We start from the raw sequence: 16,307 nt of genomic DNA, 5'->3' as shown, positions 1-16,307 counted from the left end.
CATTCAACACAGTACGGTGCCATTGTTGTGATACTGCGTCGCGCATGCGTGTTTAGAGGCGACGCTATGACGCATGCGTGTAAGAAAAAAAATGCGGTTAGAGCTTAAAGATGGAAACGCGAAAACAGCGTTTCAAAATCCCACTCTGAAGGCTAAATAAAAAAAAGATTGTTTACAGACCCCCGAAATGCCTGCTTCGTATGGATGGTAGATAGAGGCTGGTTTGGTGAAAAATTTGTGTGTTTAGGCCAGGGTTCGGCTTCGTGTGGACGGGGCCTTAGGCTTCTCTAAATTATCCTTAGGTGTGAGTGTGTGCATTAAGGGTTGTTTGTCTCTATGTTGCCCTGCAATAGACTGGCGACCTGTGCAGCTTTACCCCGCCTTTCACCCATTGACAGCTGGAGATAGGCACCAGCACCTCTCGCAACCCAAACTGGGATTAAGCGTGACGGAAAATGGATAGATGGATGGTATCATTTTGAAAGTTAGAGAACCAATTTTTTTCAAGTTTTGACAGCATTAGTGGTTCGTTTTTTGTACAGTGGGCATGACAGGAAAGGGCGGACGAGACACACGGCAAAGGACTGCAGGTCGGATTTAAACCCGGGTGGGCCACTTCGAGGACTAAGGCCTCCATATATGGGTTTTGCATGCTAACCTCTGCTCCACCGAAGCACACACAGATGTGAGATCTAAAAATGTGTTTTAAATAAATTTCTTTTAAAAAGACAAAAATATTAGATGCAGAAACTACTGGCTGCATATGTTCAAACTTCTATCACACTATATGCAGATGATACTCAGCTATATTTGTTGGAGTTTTTATTTGATATTAAATATTTTATTTAATATTAATTCAAAGTAGATGTCTTTGGATTTTAACACACTAGCAAAAAACTGTATCGTCATTTAATCGACTAGATATGATTCAATTGCTTTATGAGTGAATTGTGAAAAAACGTGTTCATTTTTAATGAGGATACGTCCTTAACACACATTTTGGAAAAGTTCTTTTCTCCAAACTTCAACTACAAACAAATATATTTTATCGGGTTCAAAGTGAAATATCAACACCAAAATGTGCGCAACTGTGAAGAAGTAAATTATGAATGAAAAAAAAAAAAAAAGTGCCATGAATGTGTTTTTAAATACAGGTAAAAAAAAAAAAAAAGAGGATCTGTGAAACCTATTGCCTTTAGAAGTAAAAAAAAAAAAGTATTTACTATCAGTAAGAGTGTTGTAGTTCTGTGAGGCATTTAGGGGTCATAGCACATGTTTAGAGGAAGGTTGCCGTAGCTCTTATGAACATGTATTTGTTTGCTTTTTCTCAACTCACTGAAAAAAGGTAATCCCATATTTGTGTTTCTCTATTTTTAAAAACTAAGATTTTGAAACTAATGCAGCCATTTCCAGGTTCCTAATCCTACCTCAAAGCCAAACTAGTCACTACAGCGCCCTCATTGGGTCTTTTTTTATATGGTATTCTTAGTTAGATGCTTCAAAAGTACCAATATGCATAAATATCTTGAAATACATCTTTTTGCTCTCATATTTCACAATTTAAAACTCATGCTGCTGAGGTTTGTTAGGGCTAATCCTCACCAGAAAGGCTGAAGCTAGACTCATGGAGGTCCCTCACACCCCCATGACGGGTGCAGGGGCGCGTCGGTGTGTCCAAATCTGAAGAGCCAGTGTCTCTCTTTCCTGAATTCACCACAGCAACGACGTCACCGTTGTAGGGTTCCCGCTCAACAGCTTTCACCGCCTGGCTCTGGTAGAACAAGGGGATTCAAAAATATATAAAAGTTAAATCAGGAAAAGAAAAGTCACCATGACAAAAAAAACAAAAACACAAATCTCCAATAGCAGTTATTCATAGCAGATATCAATGCTGTATGAAGTTAGCGTTCCTGAGTCTACTTGTAGCCACTTTTTCACCTTTTCTCTTTGAACCATCTTCTTGTAAAGGTAATCTGGGAAAGTCCTCAAGGGGCAAAACTTCCCAGAGCCTTCAGCACATGTGAACATTCCATTTTCATAGACCAGACGTCCACGGCTGATGGTGACCAGGGGCACACCACGGCAACGGAGGCCTTCGTACAGGTTTACATCACCTCCCTGGAACTGATTATCCACTGAAATGGTCCTGCAGGCAGTTATGAAAACAGAGATAACAGAGTTCACTCAGACAAGAGCTTGATTGACCTCTGAGAATGGAGATAAAAGCTGCAGGGAGACAAACTGGTCAATAAATGCATGGCTAGAGTTTCATACTTAGATCCCTCAGGGTCCCAGACCACCACATCAGCATCCGCTCCAGGGATGATCCTGCCTTTCCGGGGGTACAGGTTGTAGATCTTAGCAGCATTAGAGCTTGTGACGGCAACAAAACGATTTTCATCCATTTTGCCACCAACCTGTAAGTAAAATAAATATCAAGTTTACATAATTAAAGACTTAAACGTAAGGAAAGAAAAAAGTTGTATCTGATACGGTTCATAAACATTTTTCCCCTGACAGGTGGATCTGTTTGTTTTTTTAGACAACTCTTAATTGTTCAGATTATTAAATGAATCAAATCTCAAGCAAGAAATAAATGGACCATCATTAATGATTGATTTTATTTTATAAAGTAATGAGTATACCCGATATAATTTGACCCTATGTGAAAATTTATTAGAAAAAACAATTTCCACTGAAATCTGACAAAGCCCCTCAGTGCTTTTATTTATCTTTTTGCGGTCAGTAAGAGGTGGATTTGCTATTGTGCGTTTTGATTATGCTTTGCTTCTTTGCTTAATTGTCATGGACTGATGCTGGACATTTTCCTTAACCTCTTAAAACCCACCAGCAGGTGGAGCCATTGCACGCAGCTCCAAGCTGATATCAAAAGTTCCAAACCTCATAGCTCTGGAACTGTTATAGCTAGAGGTCTGAAATTTTCTGCATTTGTGGTTGACGTGATGTAGAACAAATATAATACAATAAAACCTGCCTTTTCTCAAGAATGTCTTTATTACTGCCGTTCAAAAAAGACCTATAATTTCCGAGAATAAAAACCCCCAACTTTGAGTCATGTTTGAACTGATGCAGGTTGGTCTCTGTTCTAGTCACGTTTAATTGTTCACTCACCTGCCTAACTCTGCCCAGTTACTAATCATCATTCATCTTATCCACCTGCTCCTGCTACTTTTTATTCGGCTCAGCCCAGCTATCGGGGCCAGATCACTGTATGATGTTTGTATGTTTGAGTGTGTAATTTTTAGTTTAACTTTGATGCCTTAGTTCTAGTTTTTGTTCCAGGAGGCCAGTATTTAGAGAGGATTGTTAATCTTGTTTTGGTGTGCCCTGGCTCCTGTCAGCTGAGCGGGCCTTGTTCCTGTTTCGGCTCAGTGGACGGAGCGAGTTTAAAGTTACACAGTTTCCCTTGTGTCTGGTCATGTGCCTCTCAACTATTGAGCCTGCTTGTTTCCGTCTGAGCGTGTCTGCCTGAGCTCTCTGCTGGACTCATGGAACCCTGAACCTGCCTATCCTGGAGAGAAATATCAGCCAGGCTCTGCTGCCATCACCTTAGATTGAAGATAATAGCATTGGGCCTGTTTTTTAGTGTCCAGCCCTGTTTCTCTCTTAGACATAGCTATGGGCTCAGCTTTTACTGTTAGGAATCCAGTGTGTGTGGCCTGTTTGTGTGTTTCCTTTCCCTCCACCAGGAGGTGCTCTTTTTTCACTGTCCCTCCCTGCATGCCTGCGGCTGATTGGGCCATTATCTGGAGCAGTATTTGAGCAGTGGGCTGTCACTACCTCGACTCCAGGTTGTGTGCCAGTTTTGGGTACTCTAGCCAAGCTGAGATTAGCAGAGTCTATCTAAGCTTTGTTTCACTGAGACTAATGTTCTTTTGTCTTTGTTCTTCGGCAGGAAGACTTCCTGTTAAACTGGATACCTGGTCCTTCTCCCTCCTGGAAGGAAAAGCTGAGTTCACACTGAGCAGGGGAAAACTTCCACATGATCCGTTCAAGTGCTCATCGGAAATCCAAGTGACAGTCTGCTCCATTACTCCTCCGTGTCCAACGTTTGTCTACCTGTCCGCTCTCCAACGTGTTCACTCTGGATTAACCCACACAGACTGGATTCAAGGATTGACAAGACCCCCTCAAACGTGAGTCCCTCACTAGCATTATCCTTTCGGCATCCAAGATTCCCACGGTACCTGAACTGATCTCTGTAAACTTCCTTTCTCACTTCCAGTTCCGGTTCACCAGCTCTCTGAGTTTCCAGATCCAACCCCTCAACCCTTACCTCAATAAACCTGTTCAACTTTTCCCTTGTTCTCTGAGTGGTTTCTCTGCATATGGGTCAGATTCGTAAACCGATGACATTTACTTTGACTAACTGGTTGTGTTCTACTTAAGGTATTTTCCTTCTAAAAGTGAGTTTTTCTCTCTAATGTCTCTGCATGCATGCTTGGTGTGAGGGATTGCTGTCAAGTTAATGACTTTAGATACAAAACTTTGAACCAACCTGACTGTATGATCTGATTTATTTGTCTCTCTAAAGTGTCTTGAGATTAAATGTGTTGTGAATTGGCGCTATATAAATAAACTGAATTGATCAAAGTTATATAAATCATTTGAAGTTGAATTTAATAGAGAAGCTATGAAGAGACCTATAGATTCAGGCAATCTCTAGGTCTTCCAATGCTCCTATGTCGGGTTTTAGACCCAAAAGGAAATCTTCCATCCGCAGGACTATTAGCTATACATGGTATTGTGGTTTTCTAGCTTGTGAAACTGAACCAAAAGTAAAACTAACCTCATGATGTATTAAGGCAGTCAGTAATATTTTCCCATAGGGCAATGTTGATTTGGATTTATCCGATCTGTATTATTTAAACAACACAAAAAGGCTGAAGAAAGGAAACATTTTCTTTAAGGAAAATAATTGGAGTTAAAGTTTTTATTTCTGGGTTATATGTCCTATTTCTGGAAGCTCTCTGGCTGCCAAACAAAAGAGCTACACATACCACTCCTCTCTCCCAGATGACGCTCATACGGTCCTGAATGCCTGGAAGGCCGTGAGGAATCTTTGTGAAATCATCCTTGCCCATTGCTCTCTGTTTCACTGTGAATGGACGGTGATCGGATGCCAGGACATTGAGAGTATCACTGGGCAGAAAGCAGAAAGCCATGTTAGGTCACATTATTTCACCACATGACGTTCAACAAGCCAGAAGCACCAAAATCAGTTATTGTTAATGAGAGATTTTTTTTAGAGTTTCCTCACTTTCCCAGCAGACTCATAAGGAAGTTTGGAGTACTGGGGTCCAGGCGGAGAGGAGGCACAGTGACATGGGCAGCTGCGTGGGACCAGTCCTGGTGATAGTACTGCATGCCGTTGAGGACAGCATGGGCTGTGGTTGTCTCTCCGTGAACAACCTTACCTGTGACCACACCAAATGAAAGCCGGTAAAAGGAAAAGCAGGGAAACAATCACATTCTAAAAGGATGATTCCTGGGTCCGTGCTATTTAAAGTAAGTCAGATTCACCTTGCATTTTAGCTGAAGCCACCACATCTCCTGCAGACATGCTGGACACATTGACAAGATAGATTGGGCAGTGGGCCTAAAACAGAACAAGTATAAATATATATTTTATATCAATTACAGCCATCCCATCTGGAGGTTGTTAAGTTTATCATTTATTTGTGCTTATTAGGATAATGCTGACATTTTCCTTACCCTGTTTGCGATTGTAATTGCCCTGTGTGTCGCTTCTGCTTCCAGCTGGAAACAACCCAGGGACAGTAAGAAATTATTATATTACAATCCTTTAGATTGATTTGCAAACATAATAATAGCCTTTTATTCAAAGGACATAAAACATTACCTATTCCCACAGCATGATACTGCTATCATTTTTCACTATGAGTACTGTCTTCTTTGACCTATGTGTGAAAGAACTAAAAACTGTGTAGGAAGCAGGACTTTTATGCAAAACAAAATTGATCTAAAGCATCAAATAAGACGTTAAAAGTAGAAAGATGATTCTAAGGAACTGTTTTCAAGGCTAAATTAAAGAGTCATAATGTTATTTCTATTATGGTTTCAGAAAATCTGAAAACTAACAAATAAAAACATAATTTTATGTAAATGAAGGGAAAACCCATTCAAACCGTCATATAATTTCACCAGTGTTTTTCTTCTTAATAGTGCCAGCTTGAGAATCTGAAGAAAATAAATGATACTTCTTTTTCCATTTGGTATAAAAAACATATTTTTTTTATATTCATAACCGCCAGGGGGATGAATAATTTTGGGCCTAAATGCATGTACATAATGTGTATCTTTTCCACCATTAGTGTTAATCTGCTGTGGAATTCCAAGAAGATATAACAAACAGAGCTTAATTTATTCTCGACTCAGGGGCAGAACGAGCAAAAATATAAAATATGGCTTTGGAGCCACAGGCTGCAGACCCACATTCTACAGAGAGAAGTGGAAAAATATTAGGAGGTATAAATACTTCTGCAAGGTAGAGAGTGTATTTAGAAAAAAAATACTTGTACTGCAGACCAGAGTAGAGGAATAAAAGGTTATTTTATTAGGGTTTAAAAACAGCTTCATACCTCTTCAGGCCGACTGATTTCAATACCCTCAGGGCCACTGATGCCAAGGTCTAAAGCTTCTTTTGCACCCTGAGGAGGCAAGGAAACAAAGCATCTCTTTTATTGATAAACTATTTCAAAATACTGTATCAGAAAAGTGGCGTCTTGCTAGATTTAACCGTCAAAAATTCTCCATGTTTAACTATACGTTTTTTGCGTCCGACACATGGGTTTCTCCTAACCTCTGCCACCAGCTCCCCATTCTCAGCATGGACCCTTGCAATGGCCCCGATGTCCTTGCAGTGCTGCAAAGCCTGGAAGAGCTCGCTGTCCCTCAGCATGAACGACTCCTTGTAGGCCATGAACATCTGGAAAGAGTTCACTCCTTTCTCTCTGACAAGCTTCTCCATCTCATCTCGCACCTGTAGACGGGAAACAGTCAAGCTGTAAAAGCCATGTTACACAAAAGTAGTCCAGTTATTAATGTTTCTATAAACTATGCAAATTTCTGTATTTTACCCTGTTAATAAGAAGCCAATGAATAAACTGTAGATCAATTAAAATCCTACCACAATAGAGAAAATAAGATCCTTGAAATACATTCACACTGCTTCTTGTTTTTTCACATTACAATCACAAACCTTTTTACACTTTTTCGGGATTTTATGTGACAAACCAGCAGTCATAATAATAATTCTTACTGCATTACTGCATGTTGGATCTCAGTGCTGCATTTGATACAGTTGACCATAATATTCTTTTAGAAAGACTTGAATATTTTGTTGGAATTAAAGGAACAGCGCTAGACTGGTTTAAATCTTATCTATCCGATCGAATTCAGTTTGTTCATGTTAATGATAGATCTTCCTCATGCTCAAAGGTTACCTGTGGAGTACCACAGGGATCAGTGCTAGGACCAATTCTCTTTACTTTATACATGCTCCCAATCGGTAGAATTATTAGACAGCATGGGATTAATTTTCACTGTTATGCTGATGATACCCAGCTATATCTGTCTATAATCCAGATGAAGCTAACCCATTACATAGATTACAGGCATGTCTGAAGACATAAAAACCTGGATGACTCTTAACTTTCTCCTTCTGAATGCAGACAAAACAGAAGTTATAGTCTTTGGACCAGAGTCTTTGAAAAATAGGCTGATTAGCCAGTCACTTCATTTGGATGGGATTAAACTGATTTCAGATACTAAAAATGAATCGGCGCTATATAAATTAACTGAATTGAATTGTATTACTGTGTAATAAAATCAGATATCATGTGTTGCGACTGAACTTGCAGCCTAAAATTGTTGGTTATTCTTTTTTGCATTTTTTGTTGTCGTTTCTGTACCGGTCTGTGTGCCACATAAAATCTATACAAAGTAAAAAAAAGTTTGCAGTTGAAACGGGACAAAGCAAGAAAAAATACGATACAAGTTTTTTTTTTTTTTTTCAAGGTACTGTTAAAGTGCTTGATTCACAATTTTAAAGCTTAACCTTTTAATGCATTTGTCCAATTGTAATTTTTAGCATAGGGAAGAGTTTTGTACCTTGGGTCCCCACCATGTAACTCCTACATGGAGGGAGTAGTCACAGCAGGATTTCGGGTCTGCCATGCTGCGACATTTCTCATAGGCTTCCAGCAAAGACTCATTCTTCTCTGGAAGGACATGTCCAATCACCATTGTTGTACCGCCAGCTAAAGCAGCCTGTAAACAAAATCCCCCAAAACAGCCTTTTATACAGTGTACACATTCCTAATAGAACCAGTTCCAGATCAGACAAGAGTCATAAAAATGTTCAATCCAGAATTTTTTTTATTTTTTCTATTTAAAATAGTTGTTCCACCTGAAAAATATTCATCAGTACCTTTCAAATAAACAAATAAAAACAATAGTATTTCCAATTTATAGTTTGGCAGCTGTAATCGCTTTAATTGATACTGTATATGTAATTTCAGGCAGAATTTGTTCATAAGACCCTCAGGGCTTAATGAGCCACAATGAAGAGCTGAACTCTAGACTTTGTCTAGGCTATTCATAGAGCTATTAGGACATAGTTCCTGTTGCTATTTGGATAATTGTCCTACTGCATAGCCCAGCCACGCTTTAGCTTACATTTAGAACTACATCTTTTCCAAAGAGATACGACAGGCACATTTGTAGTAATTGCAAATGCTTGATGGAAAACCAGTAATTATGTTTAGGGAGAAAGAAATATCATATAAATGATCTGAATTTGCTTATTGAATTAAACTCAGGTTGTTCTTGTGTTAAATTACATTTTTGATTATACATTTAAGCATGAAAACAGAAAAAAATGTAAGAAGGTAAATAGTTTCAAAGGACTATTTTCTCCAATGGAATGAAATGGTCACAGTTTTGGTTCTGTTATGCTTTCTTTTAAGTATTCAGTTTTTGCTTTGTTCCATGTTTTCTAGTTTTAGTGATTTAATTCTTATTTTGTTCTGTTTTCTGGTTATTTTCAGTTTTCAGGTTTTTATTTTTTTTGCCTTCTGCTGCCCTCTTGTGTTCTCCTTTTTCCCTAGCTCCTTTCCTGTTCTGCTCTGTTCAAACCTGCTCCCAATCTGTTCGTTAGTCCTCTTTGCTTCAGTCTCCCATAAATCCTCTCTCTGTGCAGTTCTTCATTGCTGGTTCCTCGTCTAACTTCCTCCAACTCCGTCTCTCTGAGTCTTCCTCCTTATGATATGTTTCCCCCTGAACTCTCCATGGTTTCTGTTTTGTTTGGATTTTTTTATCATGTTTGATTTTTGGATTCCTGCCTCAGCTGTTTGTTTTCACTTCATTAAATCATCAAGGAATGCACCTCTGCCTCCCTGCATCTGCTTTGGGTCCTCAAACCTCAACCAAATCCTGACAGGAATGAACTTACACTTCTTTAAAGTACTTTTTCCACTTCCTTTTCAGAAAGTTACAACATAAGTATGAAAGCGGATCACAAAATAACCTGTATACAAAAGAATCTTTAATATAAGATGTGAAATATATTTATGAACCCAATAAATATTGACAAAGCCATAATATAATAAGCTGCATCCCAAACCCTGAATTATAAAAACTATAAACATTGATCCTTGCAAGTATCAACAAACACAAATAAGTGAAACACAAATTGATCAGTAGATTAACTACCAGGCTGATATACCTTACTGTGCAATCATGAACTACTTAAAGCCATTACTATATTATTACTGTATGACCTGTAAGTATATTCCCTGCTGATAAACCTGAAAAAACTCAACCGCTGAAGACAGCAAGCTTCCGTGAATAAGTTTCTGCTTCAATGAGCCTCTGTCAGCTGACCCTGGAGGGGCCCGGCTGGCGTGGATTGTGGCGAAGGACAGCAGACAGAGTGGGGTGTGGATCTAAGGACTATTGTTCCTCAGCACAATGGCGTGAGTGAAAAGATTTTACGGCAGTCTTTACAGCAGCCCCTCGGTATCCATGGAAACAGCTAGCAATCTGCATTTGTCTCAAGGTTTTGTTCAAAGGAGGAGCCTGATGCCATCAGATAGAGGCCAGGATGAGTAAGGAAGATGGGGAACAGTTGCAAGAGTCTTTGGGTTTGTTTGAAATTCAGCAGTTCTCAGATTTCAGCTCACATCGTCATTAAAAGCTGTAGAGTCACGGGACATTATCCAAGCCTGAAATTGAACAGGACATCTGGCGAACACACAATTACTCCTTTCATCAGATATCAACCTCGGATGATATTTTACATTTATTTATCAGTGATTCAACAAAAAGCATTTCTGCTAATTCAGCTTTTTTTTTTTTTTAGAAAGAATGAAAAATAAAACAAAAAAAAAATGAAAATTCACTTATTATCGAGGCTTATAACTTTTTTATTTCCTGTGGATTTAAAAGCATTTATCTAAACCCTGTCCAACATCCAGCTGGGTATCCACCTTTTTAAAAGTACAGTTGTTTACCACTTAATATTTTATGGGCTTTTTTTGGTTAATTTGCTTTAACAAAGAAATCTATTTTCTGAGCAATATTCTCCTGAGCAGCCGACCAATGGGAATCAACCTGGAAGCAGAGATGTATAACAGTCAAAGGATTATAACCTTGATCAGGCCGGGCTAGTGACATGCTATCTGCCAAAGCAAAGTGAATGTAACACAATTAGGTACAACCATATCGTTGTGGAGGCGACACTCTTCCACGTGCAAGCTTGTTACTGAGAGAAGGAGACTGAAAGTCAGCTTTTTTAAAGGCCACTTTGGCGTTTCAAATTAAATCAGAAGAATCACAAAAAATGAAAGCAGATACTTTAGAGGAAAGTGGCTTGACTTTTCTGCCGTCACTTCAGGATATAAGGGCAAGAACTTTACCCACCTATACACTGAAAAAAAAACAAATCTGTGTTAATGTAAATGTTACGTAATTAAAATGTGTAATATTAACAATTAAATGTTACGTTAGTATCTTTACATAATAAATCTGGTTTTGAATTCATCTGCGTTTGTTCAAAACACAAGACAATGTGCATTTTTTTCCTTTACAAAATTAATCTAAGTAATCCCAGCCAATCTTTTGACATACACACTCACAACAAACAATACCTTATTTCATTTACTCAGTACCAAAAATTGCTCCCCTTCCTGTTTTGTTGGTCTGGAAACCCTGTGCATTTCAAAGAGAAGAGCTACAGGTGTTATTGATTTTACAGGGTTTGAGTTAGATCCCTCTCTTAAAGTTTTACAGTTAAATTTCTCAGGTTCTCCGAATTCACTTTCTAGTTGCACTACTGCATTTTCTTATAGTGATGTTAAGAAAGTTAAGTTTAACTTATCTTTAAGTTATGTTTGTGAGTCTCTTAATGAGCATTTGAAGGAAACGTTACTGTAAAGAAGTGAGAAACACATAATTCATGTAAAATGTTTTGCACAATGTGAATATATTGTAAATGTATTGTTTTGTCATATTACAGTTAACCTTTGGCCACAGCATGCACATCTTGAAATGTATTGACTTGAATTTTGTGACTATAATTCTGACGACAATAAAGCCTGTCAACTTTCACTTAATGAGCTTTCCTCTACCATCACCATGAAGCACAATTTTCTATTGTACAAAATGTCTCAACATGTCTGGTGTATATATTTTATTATACTTGTCAGTTTTCACTATTAAATGACCAAAATGTCAGCTTTATGCAATGTAATAACTACAAATCCATCTTTGATGAGCACATACTACTAGCATTGTGTTTACAAGTACCAGTGTTGAACTAGGAAATAGTAGTAAAAGTAGTTAAAAAAAAAATAAAAACTATATGTATGATACTTTCAGTAGAAATACTCAGTTGCTAATTAAAAAATTGAGTACATTTGAGTACTTTAAAATACACTAAATGTTTTTAAACAAAGTAACATAAAGATTTATTTGGATTCAGACAAAAGTACACATTTAGAAGATATGTAGATCCAACACACAAAAAAATAACTAGAGCAAAGCTAAAATTAAGTTAACTTTATGTGAAAATTTTATTTTCACAAACAGAGAAAATAAGTGTTTTTTCAAAGAATAATCTTGTTGGATCTACGTAATAAAATTATGCAAAAAAATTCATTATACTTTTTAAGTAAATCAAGCAGATTATTTTTATCTGTATTTAATGAGTAATCAGTCATAGCGTTTGACCAGCAACAACTTAGGCATGTGTATAGAGAAATGTATCCCTCTGCCTCTAGACAGCAGACTATTTTAGCCTGATGTGTCTGTGTGGTCAGTTTAGTTTTTTTATTTCAGAATAAAATCAAAAGCATCTGATTCTTTTAATCTGACTTGTTTTGAATCGACATAAACTAAACAAATTAACCCAGCTTTAAAGGAGAAGTTCGGTTTTTTACACTTTAAGCCCATTTTCTGTAGTGTCCAGGATGAAATCGAATGATCGACACCAAAAGTTTGACAATTGCTCCTGTCTCTGCTATTTGGCTCATTTAGAATCCACCCCTGGCTGCTTTAGAATGGCTTCCATAGAGCATGTCCGATAATGTCCTTAAAACAACCTTAAACGCTCTTTTTTTAAAATATGCTACTCACCGGGTCGTCAGCGCTGTTCAATGACGTTCCAAAAAAAGTTTCGTGAAGAAAAAACGTTCCTGTAGTGTTTTATTTAGCATTTTGTAAATGCCATTGAGTTCTGTTGGAATAGTCAATATTCCGCTGCCACCGGAAACGGAAATGGAGCCTGTTTACACAGTTGTAGTCTTTTCGCTTCACTCTGTGTACTCCGACGTCGAGAATCAAGAATCCACCTTTCGTATTCCATTTTCAGAGTTTTTTAAAGTGTTTAACAGAGACGTTAGCACCTCGACGTCGGAGTACACAGAGTGAAGCGAAAAGACTACAACTGTGTAAACAGGCCCCATTTCCGTTTCCGGTGGCAGCGGAATATTGACTATTCCTACAGAACTCAATGGGATTTACAAAATGCTAAATAAAACACTACAGGAACGTTTTTTCTTTACGAAACTTTTTTTGGAACGTCATTGAACAGCGCTGACGACCCGGTGAGTAGCATATTTTAAAAAAAGAACGTTTAAGGTTGTTTTAAGGACATTATCGGACATGCTCTATGGAAGCCATTCTAAAGCAGCCAGGGGGTGATTCTAAATGAGCCAAAAAGCAGAGACAGGACCAATTGTCAAAATTTTGGTGTCGATCATTCGATTTCATCCTGGACACTACAGAAAATGGGCTTAAAGTGTAAAAAACCGAACTTCTCCTTTAAGGAAATTCAACTTAAAAGTAAAAAAAAATTAATTATTGTTATTATAATATAGTTTGTTTGGATCACTTTGCCAGACCAGAACTCAGGGAGGAGGAGCGTTTGAACAGTAACAAAAAAAACAAAAAAAACCTGTAAATTCCATTTTATAGCTAGTGTTGTGTCATGGCCTCTGTTCCAAATATAAATAATCAACCAATGAAGAGAGTTTATAAAAACAAAAATGCTGGTCTCATATGTGCTTATTTTATATTCCTTATAGAGAAATCAGAATTGGCTAAAGAAAAAGCCATCAGCAGATCAAAACGACTTCAAAAGTCAGGGATCAGAAGCAGCAAAACTGACTTCTAAAAATCAGAAAGTGCCTCAAACTCCCAGACAAAGACCCCTAAAACTGCTGACCCTGTTCTCAAAAATGAGTAACCTGGCTTCAGGATAGTGATTTAAACTATGAGTAGCTGGACGAGTTATAGAGTGAAAAACTAAATAAAACATGTGGTTCAATAAAAGTTGTCCAACTTTTTAGACAGTAGGAAAAGTTCTGTTTATAATAACAAGACAAAGCTTTTGATCAAAACATACAACAAGGAATCAAAGATATGATTCGTTGCTGAGATTTTGTATTAAATTATAGCTGAAATCCTCCTTCCATATCTTTTGGACAAAACTACACCGACTGCCATTAATCCAGATTGATGCCCTGTTGATTTCCCCAACAACTGAATCTGAGAGTTCTCTTGCCTAAAAGGTTAAAGTTCCCCAGACCTCTCCCTACTTTGGGACGTTACCTTGGTGCCACTGTAGTAGTCGTCTGCGCTGACGGCGTTCATGAAGGTCTCCTCCAGGTGGACGCTGGTGTCGATCCCCCCAGGAAGCACCAGCTTCCCTGAGGCATCGATCACTTTGGCTCCTCCGGGGATCATCAGCTCCTTCCCGACCTGCTGGATGATGCCATTCTCGATGTAGACGTCGGCCTCCTGGGTGCAGTCGTCGTTCACCACCTTTCCACCCTTTATCAGGATCCGTACCATTGCTGAGCTGGAAGACATAGCTATCGCTCTGCATTGCAAACAGAAACACAAATGCGTTTAGGAACAGTGATTATTTCCTGGAAAAAAAAAAAACAGTCACAATAGAAGACAAAAAAATGTTACTAGCAGGGTACCTCATTCTGAGACAGTATTAGAAGCTTAACAAAGAGAGAAGAAGCTCAAGGTTGCTTTACTCTGACCAGTCTGTCACAATGTGACTGACATCAGCTACAGCACTGAGAAAGCTGTGTCAGTCACCGCCTGAAACCTGACGTCGCACTCCACAGTGATGTAGTAGGAAACAGAGAGAAGCTGAATCCAGTTGGGTCACAATGAAGCAAACAAGGGTCAATAAGACCATTATTATAAAAAAAAATGGCTGCCAGGCATTCAGGCATGTACAATGATGTCCATCACACCAAGCTAAACTGTACTAAAGACATTACCTGACAAACAGATCCAAACAAAATCTAAACCATATGACATGAAAATGCAGAAGTCTGTGCAAGTAATAAGGTTTAAGGTTTTGTGCAGATCTGTTTATCAGGTATGGCAACAAACAATGAACTAGCTACTGTTCAAAACAGAAAATCTATATACTTTTTACACTATTGGTAGATAGGAATGGATTAATAATTATTACTGGTCCATTCAAATGTCCCCAACCTAAATCTGTTGGAGGATAGATTAGATTAGATTAGATTAGATTAGATTAGATGAGCTTTATTGATCTCACAGAGGAGAAATTCACTCGTCACATATTGGCATAGTGATTAAAGAAGGTGCAAACAAGGAGGGAAAATGTGCACTAAGAATAAACAATATATACACAGTATATCAAGATAAATAAGGATTAAGGTGCAAGCGTACATGTATTGCACACAATGAAAAACAAAATAAAAATAAGAAATAAAAAATAAGAAAATAATAGTAGAGTAATATCTAATTAAATGTTTCTATTAATCATTAAAATGGGTAAATATTTTTCACATGCTGTTTTTGTTTGGTGCTGGTAGCCTTCTTTTTCTTAAACTGGACAGGAAATGAGCAGGCGGGGTTGGGTTGGGGTCCTTTTTAGGTTTTTTCCAGATTTTGGTATCATTTATAGTCAAAAGCAAATATCTTAGTTGACAGACAAAAAGCGCTTTTAAGAGTTGTTCAGGCATTCATACACACAGTGATTCTGCAAAACTACATTGTAGCCACAGATGACCATAATCAGCATGTAAAGAGGATGAAATCTCTCAAAGACAGAGCAACTGAGATGGACAGAGTAGGGTTCAAACTGGACACTAATAAGATGAACTGCTGCCTTGCAGTAAGAAGGTTCTTGATTCGATTCCCGGCCCAGAGTCTTTCTGCATGGGATTTGCATGTTCTCCCTGTGTATGTGTGGGTTCTCTCTGGGTACTCTGGCTTCCTCCCACAACTCCCCCCAAAAAAGACTATTAGGTTAATTGGCTTCCCTATATTCTCCTTAGGTGTGAGTGTGTGTGCATGAATGGTTGTTTGTCTCTGTGTTGCCCTGTGATAGACTGGATATTTGTCCAGGGTGGACCCTGCCTCTCACCCGTAGACAGCTGGAGAGGCACCAGCACCCCTAGTGACCCCGCTTGGAATAGGTGGGAAAGAAAATGGATGGATGGATTAGGCTTATAATGTTTTTAATTCAATAGGGTAAATTAATCCTTTTGTCTTCACTCATAAAACAAACAAAGCAAACTGATTCAATTTAACTGTAAAAAAAGATTTTTTTGGATAGAAATTAATTTCTTTAACTTTGGTATAATCTACTACTCACATAGGTAAATTAAAGAAGTGCTCTAATATATCAGCTGATTTGTAGATAGCTAAAATGTTCATTGATAGACTATGGCTGTTTAAAGGAATAGTACACCCAAAACATGATT

At 38.1% G+C, this 16,307-nt stretch overlaps 1 protein-coding gene across 1 annotated transcript in view; it reads right to left on the bottom strand.

Annotated features, from left to right (window-relative positions):
- Window positions 1-16,307, bottom strand: part of LOC107095833 (dihydropyrimidinase-related protein 5-like) — a 22,172-nt gene that overhangs the window by 2,231 nt on the left and 3,634 nt on the right. Inside the window, exons 2-12 of the mRNA XM_015392172.1 lie at window positions 14,155-14,425; window positions 8,155-8,313; window positions 6,845-7,024; window positions 6,624-6,692; window positions 5,737-5,781; window positions 5,545-5,620; window positions 5,282-5,438; window positions 5,022-5,163; window positions 2,275-2,417; window positions 1,939-2,146; window positions 1,603-1,771 (exon numbers count right to left, since the gene is read on the bottom strand). Of these exons, the coding sequence (XP_015247658.1) occupies window positions 1,603-1,771; window positions 1,939-2,146; window positions 2,275-2,417; window positions 5,022-5,163; window positions 5,282-5,438; window positions 5,545-5,620; window positions 5,737-5,781; window positions 6,624-6,692; window positions 6,845-7,024; window positions 8,155-8,313; window positions 14,155-14,415 (1,609 nt within the window). The 5' untranslated portion in view covers window positions 14,416-14,425. The remainder of the gene's footprint in view (window positions 1-1,602; window positions 1,772-1,938; window positions 2,147-2,274; window positions 2,418-5,021; window positions 5,164-5,281; window positions 5,439-5,544; window positions 5,621-5,736; window positions 5,782-6,623; window positions 6,693-6,844; window positions 7,025-8,154; window positions 8,314-14,154; window positions 14,426-16,307) is intronic.

Source organism: Cyprinodon variegatus, unplaced genomic scaffold (genome assembly GCF_000732505.1).
Source record: "Cyprinodon variegatus isolate N-32 unplaced genomic scaffold, C_variegatus-1.0 Scaffold576, whole genome shotgun sequence".
Taxonomy (NCBI): Eukaryota; Metazoa; Chordata; class Actinopteri; order Cyprinodontiformes; family Cyprinodontidae; genus Cyprinodon; species Cyprinodon variegatus.
This window is presented reverse-complemented; position numbering and strand designations above follow the sequence as displayed.